The sequence below is a fragment of the Ascaphus truei genome, chromosome 9, assembly GCF_040206685.1.
Source record: "Ascaphus truei isolate aAscTru1 chromosome 9, aAscTru1.hap1, whole genome shotgun sequence".
Taxonomy (NCBI): Eukaryota; Metazoa; Chordata; class Amphibia; order Anura; family Ascaphidae; genus Ascaphus; species Ascaphus truei.
The window spans coordinates 50748680-50768077 of NC_134491.1; the positions used below are offsets into that span (position 1 = coordinate 50748680).

The 19398-nt window shown below is 44.1% G+C and overlaps 2 protein-coding genes across 3 annotated transcripts; one reads left to right on the top strand and one right to left on the bottom strand.

The window, feature by feature from the left end:
• Positions 1 to 1301: 1301 nt before the first annotated feature.
• LOC142502989 (mitochondrial import receptor subunit TOM20 homolog) lies at positions 1302 to 9491 on the top strand. The gene is made up of 5 exons (XM_075614785.1): positions 1302 to 1570; positions 2775 to 2821; positions 7077 to 7155; positions 7452 to 7592; positions 9343 to 9491. The coding sequence occupies exons 1-4, from the start codon at positions 1435 to 1437 to the stop codon at positions 7580 to 7582; spliced, it is 393 nt and encodes a 130-aa protein (XP_075470900.1). The 5' UTR covers positions 1302 to 1434; the 3' UTR covers positions 7583 to 7592; positions 9343 to 9491.
• Positions 9315 to 18515, bottom strand: TIMM9 (translocase of inner mitochondrial membrane 9). Of its 2 annotated transcripts, none has more exons than XM_075614786.1 (4): positions 18388 to 18515; positions 12434 to 12497; positions 12052 to 12147; positions 9315 to 10348 (listed from the first exon to the last, which is right to left on the bottom strand). In XM_075614786.1, exons 2-4 carry the CDS (start codon positions 12467 to 12469, stop codon positions 10214 to 10216), a joined length of 267 nt encoding a protein of 88 aa, XP_075470901.1. In that variant the 5' UTR covers positions 12470 to 12497; positions 18388 to 18515; the 3' UTR covers positions 9315 to 10213. The 2 variants fall into 2 exon arrangements, with proteins under 2 accessions (XP_075470901.1, XP_075470902.1); XM_075614787.1 differs by having other exon boundaries at positions 18398 to 18477.
• Between the last annotated feature and the right edge of the window lie 883 nt (positions 18516 to 19398).

Sequence of the window (19398 nt, forward strand, 5' to 3'; positions counted from 1 at the left end):
CTGCTTTAATAAATATTTTTAACTGTACTCCTTGAAATTGGAGTGATGTAAACAGCGTATAGCCATATACATTTCTACTAGAGAGACTGAATTTGTGGGGGGGATTGGGTGGGGTGGGGGGGGGCCCCTCTTGATCTTGACTTTAATCTTGGTGGGCAAGTCACTTTCTCATTGTATAATCCATCATTTTTAAATTCCTCAGAAAATGTGTAATCTGCATAATTTGATGGCAAGCACCTTTAAAACGTATTCAAGTAAGCGCTCGTACGCATCCTTACAAACTGGACCTGTGACCCATGGGATAAGAATGTAGTACAACTCTGGAAGATCTCCCCTTCCCCCAATTTCCATCTAATGGGGGGGGGGGGCGATCTTAGTGCTCAAAGTTTCCAAGTTAACGATAATGCATCAGTTTTGTGTCCTAGCTGCTCAATTATCATAGTGTGGAAGTTGGAGCTTCAAAGTCCTGTGAATCCACCTGTCCTCGGGTAGATTATTAACTGGAGTACAAAGGGATTGAACCATGTGGAGTAGCAGCGAGCACACGTGGGCCAAAGTTTCTGATTGTGTGGTTTTAGTTTTTTTGTTTTTTTCCCCTGATGTCTTTACTGCAGTAATTAATAAATATGCACTTGAGAGACTGAAAATCCAAGTCGGGAAATGTCACCTTGAGAGTCTTCTTTCTACATGCACTAAACTGGAAAAAAAGAAAAGCATATTGTAAATGAGACTTGCATTATGTGTTTACAAATTATTATTTTTTTTTTCATGCTCCTGAATCGGAAACAAAGTTAGTACATTTCTTTACTACAGGTTAGGGTGCTGGCATGGAGCTTGGTGTACTCCTAAATATGGCATGCGGTCTGCTTGTATGTGTAATAAGCATGGCATGAAGCCGCGCACTCCCCCAGCCATCCTTTACCACTCATCTCTGCATGTCGTCTCTCTCCCCCTCGGACTCTTTGCCTGTCTTCTCTAGAAATGTGAACTTTTCGCAAAAGTTTGCAAACTCTGCACTATTTTTGCGGGGGGGAAAAACACCAGTAACATTCAGCCATCTCTCATCTCTCGCTCTCCCACTTAGCACTGAGAAGCACCCAGGAGAGAGATCTATCCCTTTGGACTATGCTTCTCATCTCTGCCCTCGTGGCGCTCTTCTGTCACCTCTCTCCCTCCAATTCAGTGGTTCCCAACCCTCCTTGGGCAACTCCAATGACACCAGCTTCTAGGAATAACCAAAGCACCTGCACGTAGGTGAATGCACTGAATTTGCATATGAATGGAATGTCGGTTGGTTGGTTGCCACAGAAACTTGTTGTGGCCTGAGGTTCCCGAGGAGAGGGGGTTGCTTCCATCTCTCCCCTGGGGCCCCATCCTGTCCTCTCTCCCCTGAACCTTTCACGGCCAGAACACCCTGGACTTGTTCCTCCTGCCATGTTTCCCCTTATCGGCAGGTCCCGGTTGCTGTTTTTTGCCATGTGCGGTTCTGCTGCCTTCCTCCTTGGATACTGCATCTACTTTGACCGGAGGAGACGTAGGCAGACGGACGTCAGGCGGAGACGATGGAAGAGTAAGGTCCAAATGGCTGGGGAGCAGATACAGTGTGTCCAGAGAGGGTCTGAGCTGCTGACCCAGCTGATTGTATGTGATCATGTATTCAGGCTTGGGCCTTGGGCATGGTCAGCGCTTATGCGCTGACCCATGCTGAGGCGTGCTGCTGCTCGGCACTGAGCCCCTGCAGCCGCAATGAGAGCGGCTTTAGCAGGGGCTTGCGCACGCGTCCGCACGCTTGGGGAAGCGTGTGTCTGATGGAGTTTTGAAATTTGGCGCTCGCCGGAGCTCAGGCCGGTCACGTGAGCGGTTCGCCCAATGAGGGCGAACCAGCTCCGTGATGTCACTGGCCCGCCCAGTGACAGCGCGCTGTGTAAGGCCAGGGAAAGCACCGCTTTCCCTGAGCCTCAGCGCGCCTCCGCACTGTTTTGGGCACTATGTCCCAGGCCTTAGGCTCTTTGAGGCCATAATGCAGGGGGACTCAACTCCAGTCCTCTGGACCAACCCCCTCCCCCCCTCCTTACAGGCCAGGTTTTAAGGGTATCCCAGCTTCAGCAGTAAGAACGGGTGAAAAACTCCAGTCCTCAAGGGCCACCAACAGGTCAGGTATTGGGGATATCCTAGCTTCAACACAGGTGGCTCAGTCTTTGGCTGAGCCACTGATTGATCCACCTGTGCTGAAGCAGGGATATCCTTAGTATCGAATTGGCAAAATCGATTTTGTTGTCCAAGAAAGGCCTTAAGTAAATACTAAGTGTTATGTTTCTACTTTCTCGTAGATAAAGACTCCCTTATTCCCTTCCCAAATGTCCCTAGCGGGAGCCTTTATATCCTTTTGAGGTCTTTATCTTCTGCTTTGTTTTAACATATGTGTTCTTCTTAGAAAACTCCTTATCCAATAACTAAAGCATTTGGGGATGTTGAAACCTTTTATTGGATTAATAACGAAACATCTGTAATGAATGTTCAATATTATCAGCATAAGTAAGCAAATAACTTGTAATAACCATTAAAAAGCTAATCGGAAAATACAGAAATATGTTTATTCTTGGGCCCCTGTTCGCTCAGGCTGCTGTCGTTATAAACTGGTTATCTACTCGTCCATACGAGTGGGGCTGACGAATGCACCATGACACATTGAATAGGCCTTGTTAAATGATGGTGGAATGCTTCATTTGCATTTTGAAGGCAGGGGTGTCAACACAATATGTTTGTTTATGTAGAAAGAAGAAAGGAGCGGAAAAACGCGAAAGACGGTAACGCTACGAAGGTAAAATAAACTTTTCTAAAAAGGTGTTTTGTTTATGTTTAACACCCACACGGTTCAATACTGAAATCTGTTTGACGGAAGCGTTCACGTGCTTTATATCTAAACAAAATAACAGCCTTATATCCTTTGAGGTCTTTTATCTTCTACTTTGGTTTAACATAGTTACATAGTTACATATACTTAGTTACATAGTAGATGAGGTTGAAAAATGACGTACGTCCATCAAGTTCAACCTATGCTAAATTTAGACAACAGATACTTTATCCTATATCTATACTTATTGATCCAGAGGAAGGCAAATAAAAAAACCAGAGTCATATCATCCAATGATATCTCATAAGGGGAAAAATTAATTCCTTCCTGACTCCAAGAATTGGCAATCGGATTAATCCCTGGATCAACATCCTTCCAATGTATACTTATTTGGTATATCCCTGTATACCTTTCCTATCTAAAAAGATGTCCAACCTTTTTTTTTTTTTTAACAAATCTATTGTATCTGCCATCAGTCTCCATGGGTAATGAATTCCACATTTTAACTGCCCTTACCGTAAAGAACCCTTTCCTTTGTTGCTGTTGAAATCTCCTTTCATTCAACCTTAAGGCTAAGGCCCCGCTCCCAGAGTCAGCGCACCCGCGCTGCATACGGGCGGTGCGCTGACATACACAGACCGCGATCTGCGGTCTGTAGGGAGCCGGAGCGGGAGGTGGGCGGGAGGGGGAGGATTGACAGGGAGGGGGGGCGTGGTTTGAGCGGAGGGACCCGCTACTCTCCCCCCCCCTCCCTCCACGGACTCGGGCTGGAGCTGCTGAGGGTAACTTTAAACACACACACGCAGGCACTCATACACTCACACACACACGCACACACAGGCAGGTACTCACGCACTCATACACACACAGACAGGCACTCACGCACTCAGGCACACACATACACACACAGACAGGCACACACATACACACAGACAGGCACTCACCTGCTTTCACTCCACACTCCTCCCCGCTCCCCGAAGCCTCTCCTCCTCCCGCAGCCTCCCCTCCCCATTGGCTCACAGCCACACACGTGACGCGTCAACGCTAGGAAACACCATTCTCTGGTGTCTCCAGCGGCTGACGCGCCACAGCGTGTAGTCAGCTGTGCAGCCAGTGGGGACCGGGACCAGCTCGCGAGGATTCCCCTGCTGGTGGGCCCGAGTCCTTTGTACTGCCCGTGGGTTGAATAGTTATTTTGAAAGCTCCTTGTATTGTCCCCGAATATACTAGTTTAACATACTGAATGTGTTCTTCTTAGAAAACTCCTTATCCAATAACTGAAGCATTTGGGGATGTTGGTGGGAGAAGGAGCGGCTCAGTGAGTAAAGACACTGACAGGCCCTGAGTTTGAAACAGGGGAACCTGGTTCAATTCTCGGTGTCGGCTCCTTGTGATCTTGGGCAAGTCACTTTATCTCCCTGTGTTTCAGGCACCAAAAACATAGATTGTAAGCTCCACGGGGCAGGGACCTGTGCCTGCAAAATGTCTCTGTAAAGCGCTACGTAAAACTAGCAGCGCTATACAAGAACACATTATTATTATTATCATCATCAACTATCATTGGACTTTGGACATGGAGCTTTCTTGAGGTATCTTGTTATCCATCAAGAAATACTGTACAGCTGGTCCAGAGAAATTAAATTGCCGGTTTAGGTCCACAAGCTGCATTTCAACACAAAAAAAATCATAAATATTACCAGGAAATGAATTAATTTTTTTAACGCGTCAAAGCTGTGGTGTTACCACATATTACCTGATGTTGCATCGTTGGTGTGGCCGGGATAATAAAATGGCTGTCAGCCATTTAGTCAATGTTGGTGATATTATGGAAATAGAAAAACTGCACAACATCTTGAACATATGACTTTATTTCACATATTCCAACAAGCATTAGTATTTCTGCCTGGTTTAAGGCCCTTGCAAATTAACATGATCCGTAATGGCCTAAATCAGGATTAGAATTGAAATGAATTTTTTTTTTAGAAAACAATATTACCCAAGGCATTACTGTGAATGATAATCAATGTGTAAGGACTTAATAAATCCAGCCTGTTTTATTACCTTGGCTGGCCAAGTGAATTCTGGTTTATTTATAATAATGTAGTTCCAATGCACAAACCCTCCCATGCAGTTTGGGTAATTGTTATTTTGGCTTTGCACTAGGCACGGAAGGCCCTACAATATATTGTGAGTTGTGCTTATTACATCTATTCATCTCGACATTTTAGCCCACCTGTAACCAGACAAGCCAATAATGTTAGGCCGAGTGCTCCATATTGTGCATATCTTCTATGCAACATTATTTTATAATTAAAGTGTAATAAATGTAAAAAACAAAATAATGTATTGTGATGGTTACATGCCTATGATAAAGATAAATATGTGGTGGTTATTTGTGGTTTGTTTCTATGAATTTTTAAGCCATGTGATTTATTAAATGATATGTTGTCATGAATGATTTGTTTCATTATAACGGCCGGTGTTCATACTGTCCCCATTATCACTTGGGAAACCTTGTAGTTAACATCCAGGATCCATAGCCTGAGAAGATAGGGAACCTGGTCTCCCGATGGCACCCTATTCCTAAATATCCTGCCATTTTCTGTTTGCAATGGTCACTGCTTTGCTTGCTGTAATGTAATATGTAAAGTCGGTGCTTATGTATACAATTCTAACCCTGAAGACTCTTGTGCTGGGCTGAAACGTGTATTTTCTCATTTTTTGTTCTACGTTTGTAATACAGTAGGGAGCCGCTTCTCGGCGGTACTGTTTCATGACTGCAGTCTTTTCTGCGCCTGTGCAGAAGGGGGGCCGTCGCTCCTGTGCAGAAGGGGGGCATTCTGGGACGGCGTAGAATTTAAGAGCGATGGGAAATAGTCAGTGGACATAGCTTGTTTTTGTGCAAAGCGCACAAATGCTATGTTCCGCTTTTCGGTGGGCCTGAAACCGCTGAATGAGTGGGGTCCTACTGTATGTGAAATGAGAAAATATTTATTTGTGTGTGTGCAGTATCTTTTCTGTGCTAATAGCCACGTGACTCAGGTCACCTTTTTTGATTATAAAGTCCTAACAAAGCAATCTCCAGTATTCTTCCAAATTATTGGGTGTACCTGGTAAAGAATGTGTTCCAAGCACTGGGCATGCCAAGTAATGTGCCCACATGAAATGACTGGTCGTTAGGAAGTGGCTGGCAGCAATTTTTAATAAGATTGAAACTCAGACAGCAGGTAACAATATTTATGTCTTCCACTTGATCACGTACTATTATTATTTATTTACAACATGCCAATTTATTCGGTAGGGCAGTAAAGATAATATTAAAGCTGCAGTGCAAGCTGCTGTTTGAAAAAAAAATTGCATTCAATATGTGCATCAATACAATCCACACAATAAGTAATTAGCCAAGTTGCTGATCGATCCGTTCTCCTGTGATCGATTGGTGAAGATTCGGCTAGGGGGCAGGACTCAAAAAGGGGTGTGCCAGAGTCTGTTCCAGAAGAGTTTGGTGAAAGAATGGTGCTCAAATGTGCTTGGGTCCGTATACATTAAATGGAAGGGAGCACATACTGGGTAGTGACTAAACAGATAATAACAGTACTAAACCTATAAGGGGGCTCTAAGATTACCGTGAAGGTGGGGGTAGGTTGCCCAGAGACACCCTCCCCTTACCTCATTGAGTTGGCCCCAGGTAAACGTACTCACGATACTTTTTATCCCCCAGTGGCTCCCTTCCAAAGCGTGCTGCTGTTGTATCCAGGTAAAGAGTCCAAATGCGAAGAGTGTGCAGTGCACAGCAATAAGTGAGAATAGCAGGCCTGGCAAACGAAGTCCTTTATTGAGAAGCCATAAAAATAGAGGGCTGCAACCTTTCTACGCGTTTCGTGCTAGTGCACTTTATCAAGATAAAGAACAGAACGGATTTATTAAAAACACACATGTAGGATGCTGCTTGAACTGCAGCTTTAAGGTGCTCTGGTTCAGCAGATGTTCTAATTTGCCTATATTGGCCAATTGATGTTTCCAGGAGCTCTCTGGCCTGTTTGTTTTCATCACTGAAGAACAGACCCCAGTGGCCTGGTGATTTACAGCTTAAATACAAAGTAAAACAGTGATTCCCCACTATTCAACTACTAGTTCGTTTTCTCTTCGGATACTGTATTCTTCATCATTTTGACAAATTGCTTGCCTTTATTCATATTTTCATCTATTTTTCCATTGTTAGCGCCTTGATCCTGGAGATTCAGATGCAGCCGAAAGGTTCATCCTAAAGCAAGTGCTGATTGGTGAACAATTAGAGAGAGGTATGACGATTGCAAGCGGATCTCCTGCCTAATACAAGGGATTCTCCATAACCGTTAGCTTACCCAGGGGGCGGCCAACTCCAGTCCTCACGGGCCACCAACAGGTCAGGTTTTCAGGATATCCCTGCTTCAGCAAAGGTAGCTAAATCAGTGGCTCAGTCATTATGCATGACCTTTTTTTCTAAATTCTAATTGCATGCGATACTTATACTATTTCATGATACACGATTACAGTCAGGGCCTTCTGATTCTAAAGGCCAGACAGAACCACAATAAAACCCGTCTTCATGTTGTAGGGGAATATGAACAAGTGGAGCACTTGAACAATGTGATTTCAGTATTCGGTTATCCTCCGGAGACTCTCCTGGTTTCACAGCTATCGCTGCCCCCGCCAGTCTTCCAGAAGCCGATTTTAGAAGCTGCTTAAAACGATGCAGGTACGCACCTACACTTGCGATTCTCTTCTCCCCCCCCTCCCATCCCGGACAGTTTTACACTTGAAATGTAGTGTTAGGCTAAGGCCCCGATAACTCCGCTGCAACGCACGCCCGCGAGATTGGCGGCGCGTGCAGCCGATTCCCTGGTCTGCAGCTCAGTGCAGGAAGAGACCGGGGAGGGGGGGCATGGCGGGGGAGCGGCCATGACGTCACCCTGCAGGTTTGCCCTCATTGGCTGAACCGCCGGGGGGCGTGCCGTATCGCTCGTCGCGAGTCCTGCTCTCAATTCTATTGAGAGCAGGAGCAACTCTCGCCCCAGCGCTGCGGCCCCCCCTCGCAGCGGGCCCGGCGACATTGAGGGGACAGCTCTCAGCGGACGCTGTTGTAGGCAGCGGGGTCAAGGCCTTTGGCTTCAACACCGGCTGTGCGCACCGCACACATGGTACAGCCCTCCATGGGGCAGGCAACAGTTGGCGTGTGCGCGATCGCCTTTGCCAAAAGACAAGATGTGTCTTTTGGCGCGGCGTCCGAGCATTGGTCACGGCGGCGGTTCAGCCAATGAGGGTGAACCAGCCGCGTGACATCATGGCCGCGCCCCCACGAGTTGCCTGGAGTCCGCCCCGTTGCAGGTAATGAGCGCCGCCAGGCACCCCCTCGCACACACCAGGGCCTTAGCTTAAAGGGGTTTGCTAGTGACTGTGGTGGAAAGTTTCCCAGGAGGCAGCAAGTAGAAAGTGTCACAGCACAAACCGTACTAAATCCTGTAGCACTTTCCAAACGTGTTCCTCCGAATTCATATTTCTCTGCTAGTAAGGAAAAGTATTATTCTACCGTGCGTCAGTTGGCTTGTTAAAAAGAAAAATTTAAGATCAAAACTATCAATAATCCGTAATTGTAAGAATTGTCAACTTATTTCAGGCAGGTCAAAAAAAAAAGTTATAAATTGTTTACGTAGTTATTAAAATGGTGTTTATTTTCTAAATGTATGGTCATGGGTTGTTTTTTTCTTTTTCATTTGAAGGATTTTGTATTCTTTTCCTTAATTGATTTTTTTCGGTTTTGCTCCTTTATCACGCGAGCCATTACCAATGCTGGAACATGCTATGGTTTTGCCACCCCATGTATACCGCAAAACCACCTTTTTAAAGCCGCAATACAGTTGTTTGTTTTTTGTATTACAGGATTGAAGCAGGGGGTCTCCAGAGCTGAACCCCGTTAATTTCAGCTCTGGGAACCCCCTGCTGCCAAAGATACCTCCGTAGGGAGTGCCTGTATCCATGCAGCAAGGAAACAGTGCGCCTAACATAATGGGGACGTTTAAATGTCCCATGTGCCAATAGGAAGCTGTGACACCATCCGGTGCGGGTTCCTATTGGCCCAGGTGACAGGGGTCTTTAAACTGCAGCTACTAGCTCCCCCCGGGAAGTAAGTATGTCTGGAAGCAGGGAGTCTCCGAAGCTGAAATTAACACGGATCAGTTCCCCCTGCTTCAAACCTGTAAGAAAGAAAAATGTAACTTGTATTGCTGCTTTAAAGAATCATGACCATATTTACTGAGACACCTTTTGGCCCATTAACTTGGGGTGTTTTTCGGTGCTGGAAGGGGTGTCTTGTGGACACTGCTCGGTAAACATGGGCCTCAGTCCATACACAGATCTCACCCCGCGCACTATGGCCATCAAATGTCTGCACACCATTTACACGATAGAAGTGGTCCTTGACTTAACCGGTACCCGTTTATTTGTTTTAGCAAAGTCGAAAACAAGCGAGTGAAGAGCACTTATTGGAAGATGCTGCGGAATGACAACAGGGGAAATACCTTCTGTAGCACCGACTATTCCGCTAGGAACCGCAGCTTGCAATAAGATGCACAAATTAAAGGTTTATTACATTTTCATAGCAGTGTGTGACATGATATTTTAGAGCTATTTTATTTTTTTTCTTTACAAATCAAAATTCAAGATAATATATTGCAGCTTTCCCCAGAACCCTGCAATGAAATACTGCAGCAGTAATCTTTAGTGGTGCATTCACTCTGAGGTTCTAGCAAAGGAAGAATATTGTAGTCATGTTGCTGACTTTGTTTTAAATCCCTTTGCTGCCAAATGGGTTACATTACGTGTTTTGTTTTGAAAAGTAGGCCAAGACCCAATGAGCCTAATTTTACGTTTCCGCGCTGATAATGGAGTAACTCCGCTCACGCTTCTAACAGGTATCCACCGCTCGGTAGAACAAAGTCATCACTAACAGAAAGGGGGTGTGGAATTGGGGGTGACCCACAATAATTCACAGTAATTCTATTATGATTTTTGTTCTCTCCCACTTCCTCTAAATCTTGAAATAAAAATGGATGGAAGGATGGGAAATAGTTTTTTTCCCTCAAACTCTATTTTAATCACCCAGAATGAATGCACCTTTTGTGATGAGCAATGTATTGTTCTCCCTTCCCACAGCGATGGGTCTAAAATGATCGAGCCTGCTGGCTCCGGCTTTCTCAGGTAGTCAATTCCTCAGGTCATCGCTTCTGTTGGGAGTAGATGGACACACCCATAACTCTAGTGCACCTTCCCCTTGCAGCACACGTTGGCAGAATCTGTGGGACCTTGTAGAGCAGCTTCCATTCATGAAGGCTGACCGAGAAGTCCAGCTTTAGCAGCCATAGCCTCATTCTGTTGTATATGGTACTCCTGAAATCGCATTGATATCCTCTGTGTCATCTTTAAATACTTCTGTAGACAATGCTCTGAGCAGGTTACCTACGAGTAGAGAACAAAGTATATATACACAAGTTATATTTTACGATTATGTTTTTTCTACAAAGCCCTGGAAAAGTGTACAGTGCTGTATATAAGCTTAATACTGCAAATTCGTACCCATAGTTTACAATCTGAGCATGTGCATAGATATTCTATGGTGACATCCAATACAGAATTTTAATTTCAAATGTGTTGCGCTGCTGGTTGTGTTTTTGGGCCAGCCGTATAATATTCCGGTAATTATACATTTCTAACCACCACTTTTTTAATTCCCTACAATTCCAAGACTGAAATGCAGCCTCCCCAAATATTTCAAAACTCGCATTGCTTTTTCCTCCGGAGCCTTTTTCCTGCACACGTTACCATTTTATTTATGTTTGAAAATGTTCTGTTTTGCCTCTAACTGCTTTAATGTTGTCAGATTGGCCCTAAAGGGAAGCCACTAATTCAATATTTCAGTCTCTCTACTTCCGATCTGCAATGCTCCAAACAATAGAATATAATTTACATTTAAAAGAAACACCAATGCGTATTAACAGGAATGGCTATGCCCCGAGAGAATGCATATTGTATTTATATATATTGGTGAGCATATGCGGAGGTCATCAAATGTATTAAAAATATTATGTTGACATGGAAATTATATTTTGGCTTTCATATCTCAAACAAAAATGGAAATTGGCATTAGTTTAAAATCTGAAAACCAGACAAATTATTTCTGGTATTTTATCATAAGTGGGGACCACTGTAGTTCAGTGCTAATAAGGCTGCGCTTATAGTGCCGGCGACGCCGCGGCAAAAACAAATGTATTACCGCCATCGTGTGCGCTTACAGTAGAAGCGACGGCTTGGTCGCAATCGCAGGAAAAGGCCATAAAAAGATTGGAGCTGAATCAGTTTCAGGAATTGCAACATTATCACATTTTAAAGAGGCAATCCACGCAGCTTAAATTTGATTTTTTTTTTAATATATGCAGCATTTGATTACTTTTATTGAAAACTAATAACCTAAGCTGCCGATAGATTCGTTCTTCTGTGACCGATCAGCAAAATCTGGTTTCCCAGGGTTCACTCAATGGCTGCCTTTCAGTTTCAAATCAATCCTTCAGGCCTGTAACTCTGCCGCTACTAAAGGTAACATGATCTATTGTTACAGTTTACAGCTCATCCTGCTGGGAATATTGGCAACAGAGTGTTACAAAGATCTTGCACTGCTTGGAAGGTGGCGAAAACCTGCTATATAGTACAGTTCCAAAGTGCGGGGGAACAGTTTCAGGCGCGCAAAATCCTGCGTGTGCAGCCAACACATCGACAAACTCTTCAAAGTGCAGGTCTCCTCATCCGATGAAAGGTCCATATGGGCCTGAAACGCTGTCTTTCCTCTGTTCTTGGCCGTCGCATTAAATGGAGAACTTCGTTATGAACTTGTGAGCCGAGCGCTACTTTGTATCTCTGTCCTAGCGGAGGCCTGCACTGTGATGAGTTTGTAAAAACCTGCTATAGAAATCAAAGGCGGCTCAGTATATTAAAACTCACTAAAAATAGCATTAAGCGTTGAATGTAAAATAATAATGTAAGTATTATCTAATACTACAGAACTTATTTAAAAACACACATGTAGAATATAGCTTCTTTAAAGAGGAGGTTATTACTCCGTACTTCCATGACCGGGTAACAAAGGACAGAATCGCGCTCGGACATACCTCTTCTGGTTTTACGTCTCTGGTTGTGAAATCTTTCACGCAGTCCAAAAAACAGTTTTCTGTCAGTTTATTATACGTGCCGAGAAACTCTTTGAACTACGGACACAACAGGAAAATAATCAACCACTGTATCTCCGGCCACTGCAGGAGAATCGCCACGCCCACAACACACGACTGATGGTTACAAATACACGGCAGCTGTGCTGGGGGGGTTTCTAAAATACAGCTAGCCCCTCTATCCTAAAATCATGTCCGTGTCCCCCCCCTCAGAGAAATATGTTCTATATTACCTCTTTATCAACACTTTGTTTGGAGAATGATACAATGAATAATAGTTACAGATCACATGATTATTGGACGAATAAGTTATTGGAGCGGTTACCTGTTTAATCTGATCGGATTCGGTCTGTGCTGCCATGGTCGCTCTGATTTTAAAGCCAAGTCACCTGTTAGGAAAGCAGACCAAACTCAAGTCACGGTGTATCAAACGTTTTGGACCCACTGCAGCCTTCGTCTTATTTAGAAATTAAGTACAGTATGCCATTTTATAGTTCATAACATTCATTTAAAGCAGCAGTGCACACTTTTCGCCATTTTTTTCCCCTTTAAGCAAGCTCTTGTTGCCCTTTCCAACGCAGTTTTTGTTTTTAAAATCTGATGCTTTGTTTGATATACCAAATCAGTCACCGTGGGGTTAAAACAAAGCTTTTCCCAGAGCCCAATTGCCGTCTAAAGGTTACCATGGTTACCCAAAAAACTAGACGGAAAGCATGTTTAACACTGGAAACCTATATTAAAAGCCTTTTTAAAAGCAGGGCATACTTAAGAGAGGGCAAGATACTAACATTATAGGAGTTATTCATATAGGCATTGTGGGGGGTGGGGGTTTGACGCTTTCAATGTCAGAGTAGCAAGGTCAGTATCATCATACTATGGTCCTTTTAAAGATACCTGAAGCGAATGGGTAGGTCAGGGGGTCACAAACTTTTCTCCTTGTGCACCCCCTGCCTACACTCCTTACCTGTTCGCGCCCCCTCCCATGTCTTCGGCGCAAGTGACACCGCAGGGTCACGTGACCCCAGTCACGTTGCCATCTCAACGTGACCCTGCGGTGTCATTTGACACTGCGTCGCCGAAGACAAGGTAGGAGACATTCCAGAGGCCTCATGCGATCCCCAGGCATTTAATTTGAATGCCGTGGGGGAAGATCGCGGGGCCTCTGCAACCACCACCAACCCCCCCCTGAAAAAAATCTTGCGCCTCTCCCACTTTCTACACCCCTGGGGTAGGTGGCGGCAGTAAGTAGAGGTATGGGACAGGGGTGGCCAACTCCAGTCCTCACCAACAGATCAGGTTAAGGATCAGCACAGTTGGCTCAGTCAATGACTGAGCCACCTGTGCTGAAGCAGGGATATCCCCAATACCTGACCTGTTGGAGGCTCTGGAGGACTGGAGTTGGCCATGCCCTTTGTATAGGGAGAACATTTTTCACACACAGTAATTGGTAGTTTAGGGAGAAAATAAATTCACATCATACGGTAGTATAACTTCCAACCACGATATGGTGTCTATCAAGAGTATGTAGAAGGCTAAACATGTACCACTTTTCACTGAAATAGACGAGAATCTTTCCAGAGATTTATTCACTGTTGAAAATAACAGTTTGTGTTAAATCTCATGGGACATTGATCGTATGCAGTGTAAGGCCTGGGACATAGTAGATAGGGTTGTGCTGAGCCTCGCTGAGCAGATGCACTTACCCCCTGCATCTGTCATCAGCGCGGCTTTAGCAGCTGCTTCCGCACGCTTCCGCATGCGTTGTGAGGCTACAAAAATTTGCCGAGACAGGCAAGTTTGAAATTTGACGCTCAGGGGAGCGGTCACATGACCGCTCGATATCCGATGAGGCTGCAGCTGGCATTTTCATGCGTGACGTTGGCGCCAGAATAGCCCTGCCTGCCGACACGCCCGCCTCCCAAGCACGCTTGCTGTCTCCTCTTCCAGGCCAGCAAAAAGCTCCTAGTTGAGCGAGCAGCAGCGCGGGTCAGCACAAATTGATCCACCATGCCCGAAGCCTAATATGGGCTAGGCTGGGGAGGGGGACACATTGCTGAATAAAATGTTACGATTCTTTAGCTATAAGGAAAAAGAAATACGAGTGTTGGTTTGTTTGGACTTTTCTGAAAAGATATAATAATAATAATCTAATTTGCGTCAACTATTGTCAAAATGATGAACTTCAAGAACCCAATGACCGGTCAGCAAAATATAGGGCATAGTGAGACAAAATAATCATTCTAACTACATGCCAAGTCTTCAAATAGTATTGGAAAAAGTTATCCTATTACACCAATCTAGTTTCCATTGGAACATCCAATTAAAGATACACAGGCATACCCCGCTTTAACACACGCAATGGGACCGGAGCATCTATGTAACTATGTAACACAGGCATACCCCGCTTTAACACACGCAATGGGACCGGAGCATGTATGTAACTATGTAACACAGGCATACCCCGCTTTAACACACGCAATGGGACCGGAGCATGTATGTAACTATGTAACACAGGCATACCCCGCTTTAACACACGCAATGGGACCGGAGCATGTATGTAAAGCGAAAATGTACTGAAAGTGAAGCACGACCTTTTTTCCACTTTACAATGCATGTTCTGTACTGCAAACATCATATACGTGCATAACTGATGTAAATAACGCATTTGTAACCAAAATAAATACAGTAGGCTTTATTGAAATAAAATGAATGGGAGCAAGGAAGGTGAGAGGCGGCACGCGGGTCAGTACTGTATAGCAGCTCTCTCCCCTTCTCACACTCTCACTCACACACTCTCACTCAGTCTCTCTCTCTCTCACACACACACACACACACACACACGCACGCACACGCACACACACGCACGCAAAGAATGCAGTAGAAGAGCACCTCCTCCTCCCCCGTAGCTCACATGCAAAGTTTCGTTTCGCTCTGCAGCAGCAGGCTATAGCGAGCTCTGAGAAGGGAGGAGAGCCAGGAGCTGCAGTGCGGGCGGAATAACTGGTATTGCGCTGATTTATTGCGCACCCGATCTCCCCGTTCCCCCTGCCCTCCCCCTCCCATCTGTCCCCGTTCCCCCTTCTACCTGCACACCCGCTCCGTTAGGGACCAGAATGAAGGCGGTTGCGGTAATGATGAGTTGCGCACGCCGCCACATGTGCACGCCGCCCCCTGGTGTCCGTACTCGCGAAGCATGCGTACGTACACAGGGGTATGGTGCAATTAAAAATAAATGTACGTACTTGCGAGTGTACGTAAAGCGGGGGTACTTAAAACGGGGTATGCCTGTACCTTATTACTAATTATCAGTTCATGTAACGAAGCCAGGAATGAAGGAGCAATGTTTTAGCTGTGAAACATCCATTTGCCTCGTATAATGATTGTCACAGGTAGAGTATTCTATGTCACTAGGTGGAAATCCCTGAATGAATCCTACGGTTGGTATTTCTTTACGCCATACTATGTTGTTTGCAGCAGCTCATGAAGCTACAAAACCAAGGAGGAATGAAAAACAGGCTCCAGTGAATGAAAACAATGAGCGGAGTATGTCCTCTGGTGACTGCAATCCTAACACACCCAATTACTCAAAGGGCTGGTTCATCAAGATGCAGAAATCGTTAGAATACATGGCAATAACAACAGGTGTATTCCCCAGGCAAGCATCAATGACAAACATACAACACGTAAAAGTAACAGGAAGACTATTTTATTTACATGCCGAATATTACTTAATGGCTGCTGATAAATGCATTGATCACGTCAATGTCCTGCTGATCAAACAACAGCAATAAAGAAGGGTTCACAAATTCAGGTTCTGGGCGGGTTGGCAAGTAACCATAAAGATGGACATATTTAATAAATGACAAGTATTATCACTGGTAGGTATCAGATTAAAAATAGTACTGAACATGCTAAATTAACGTTAGTCACATTTGCAAAAATGTTGTTTATGGAATTTCCGTAACAAAGTAGCATGCTAGAGGCTATTTACAAGACGTAGGTTAGGGGGCTCTGAGCACTGCTTGATGTTATCAGGCTGGAGGCAACGTGCGTTGAAAAAATACTTTATTGTGGCATAAAAGCCCGATTAAAAAACATGAGACAATTCTCTGACGCGTTTCGTCCTGCGACTCAAGTCGCAGGACGAAACGCGTCAGAGAATTGTCTCATGTTTTTTAATCAGGCTTTTATGCCACAATAAAGTATTTTTTCAACGCACGTTGCCTCCAGCCTGATAACATCAAGCAGTGCTCAGAGCCCCCTAACCTACGTCTTGCACCTTACCATCGGGACGGACGCACGCAAAAAAACGGAGGAGTTGAATCTCTTTCCCCACAGCAGCACACCGACATCAGGGCAGTAATGTGAGTATATACACTCTCTGCCGAGAAGACCTGCTGGGAGTGTGAGACCCGCCATGGAAGGGACCGCCGGGTGGGACTAACATGCCGGTCAGGTTAGAGGTTTCCCTCCCTATAGTGCTTGTCTATGGTGTTTAAACTGCGCTGCCATTATATGTGGATTTATTGTTTCATAGGGGACTGTGTTCCTGCTCCTAGTTATTGCATGTCCTGGACCCACCAATTGGATATTGTTTGCTTGCAAGCACCCACGGACGTTGTTTTGGAGCACCCAATTAGGGATTGATCTCCCTGACCTGTCTAGAGGCTATTTACCCAGCGAGCCGGGTGAACTTGTTGAGCCTTATTTAACCGGCCGCTGGATAAATCAGGGACTTTATCAGCCTTGTTTAACCATCAGCAGAATATATAAGACTTGTACAGCCTAACCTTTGCCCCAGCTAGCACTCAGTCCTAATAATTTGGGAAGAAAACAATGGCCAAAGGAGAATGTTATAGAGTCGATTGCTGGGTCAATACACTTATTTATAAAATGTATGACCAGGAAGTAATACATTGAGAGTTACCTCTTGTTTTCAAGTATGTCCTAGGCACCGTTATGATGACAGATAAATGGTTACAAATACTTCCAACTAGGCATGGCTGCGCCACAGTTTTAGCATGGCATGACTACGGTGGTTAATTATTTTTTTTTGGTGTGTTCGAATATGATGCAGCTGGCACAAATTAAATGGTAACCTCTTCAAGGAAGGTACTCATTGTCCCTGCAAAATTCTACACTACATACAGTTCCAGCACTATACTACTTGTGTTTTTAATAAATCAGTTCTGTACTGAGAAAATACTTGCAGTATTTATTTTTAAACAATTTTGAATGTATTATTTAACAGGCATTTTTTGTTCCTATAGAAACTATTTACAAAGTCACATCCCCTTCCGAAACAGGCTCTGGCCCTTTTTGAGCCCTGCCCTCTCTCTAGCAAGGCACCAATTGTATCTACTGACTTCTTGATCACATCATCTTCCCCACAGAACTTTGCATTTTGGATCCTCTTCTGCTGCACTGACAGCCATTTAGTGAACCCCCGTGCTGAATCTTCACCGATCGGTCAGCAACTTGGCTAATTACGTATTGTGTGGAATGTATTGATACACATATTGAATGGATTATATTTTTTTTTTTATACGGCAGCTTTAATAAATCAGCCTAGTTTTCCTTTTGATTTTGTTACAAAAAATAGATGCAATTAAACAATATTTAGCTTAATACAGTTAATGTAAAAAATATATATTTTAACCAAGACATTGTAAAAGGTTGTGACCTTGAAAAAAATAATAAAGGTCATACAAATGTTTGCTCTTTTCCCTTTAAACATCCACATTAGCTACAATATGGTAAATCCAGGCAAATAACTACAATTACATTTTAATATTGTACTTGTGTGCCTGTCAATCACTGGAGTATCATTCAAACAGCAGCTTGAGTACAGACTCCAACAGGGTGTGTCCAAGCAAACCCAGCACATGTTTGCAATTATGTGTAATCATCTTCATCACATTATAAGAGCAAATCTATCAAAAAACAAACACCCCATGGTCCAGACTGGGCCTTGGACCTTGTCACGTGTGCATAACTGTGTGTGCTAAAGCTGGGAAGAGTGTGTTTGTATTAATAAAAGAAAGCTAATGATGTCAGAAGAAGGCCCAGTACATTAGCCCAGCTCTCCGGGGCCTCCTGTCAGAGTATACAGCGATAATGCAGAGCACATTGCTACACAGGCAGGGGGTCAATGATTAAAGAGGTGGTACCTGGATTACCACCCAGACACACAAAGGGCTTCACAAGGCTGTGCACAGGACCAGTGCTATCTATGGCAGCAATCCCAGGCGTCACTGGGCCGGTGCCACTCATACTCACACTCACTGACCTCCTGCCAGCCGCACACACTGATCTCCTTGTTCTGCAGCAGAAACACGTGGGCAGGGAGGGGCGGACCCGGCACTATATTCACAGCAGCACATTCCTCAAATCCATGCAGGTCAAGGAGGGAAAGCCCATTCAAATGTAATGAAGGTCTTAACTCGTCCTACACGCATCTCGGTTGTTTAGCTTTCTCCTTCGCTAATTTTTTTTTTTTTTTTTTTATATATACATTTTTATTTTTTAAATCTTTTTACTGAATGTTTTTCTCGTGAATTCTCAGATAGGTTTACTCCAGGTTGCCAAGCGCCTGTTGTGCTTCACTATCAACAGCCCCCCCGGAATCAATGTGTTCATGTGAAGGTTCCACCCTAGACAGACTCGATTAGGTTATTATTTTACAACATGGTGTGAGATATGCAGACATGAATGAATGAATAGAAATGACTGTATGTTAACACTTCATATAAATTCTGAACCCACGGTTATTGAAATGCAGCGAAGGTTTTAAACCAATAGAAATCGTAACAAACTAGTTAATACAAAATAATTTTGGGAACAAACAATTATTGGGGTGTGTGAGTTGCCATATAGCTCAGCGCTGGTTTTTAAAGAAGCAATCCTTAAAAAAATATATAATTTTTTTGTTTTAATACATGCCGCCTATGATTAGATTTATTGAAAATGAATTGCCTAAGCTGCAGATTGATTGGTTCTCCCGTGATCGATCAGCAAAATCCTGTTTCCCAGATAGGGTTGCCAGGTGGCTTCTCAAAAAATACTGGACACAACGGTGAAAAATACGGCGCGCTCGAAAAGTCGGTGGGGAGGTATGTTATTTATAAATTCTCAGACAGTTCCGTAATTTTTTCTAAATTTCACTCCACGTTTGCACCAATTTACACTATTTAATATTCTATTTCGTAAAAATGTCTGGGAGAGGTTAGGGGATTGAGCCTTCCCAGCATTTTTTTTACAAAATAGAATATGAAATGGAGCAAATTGGTG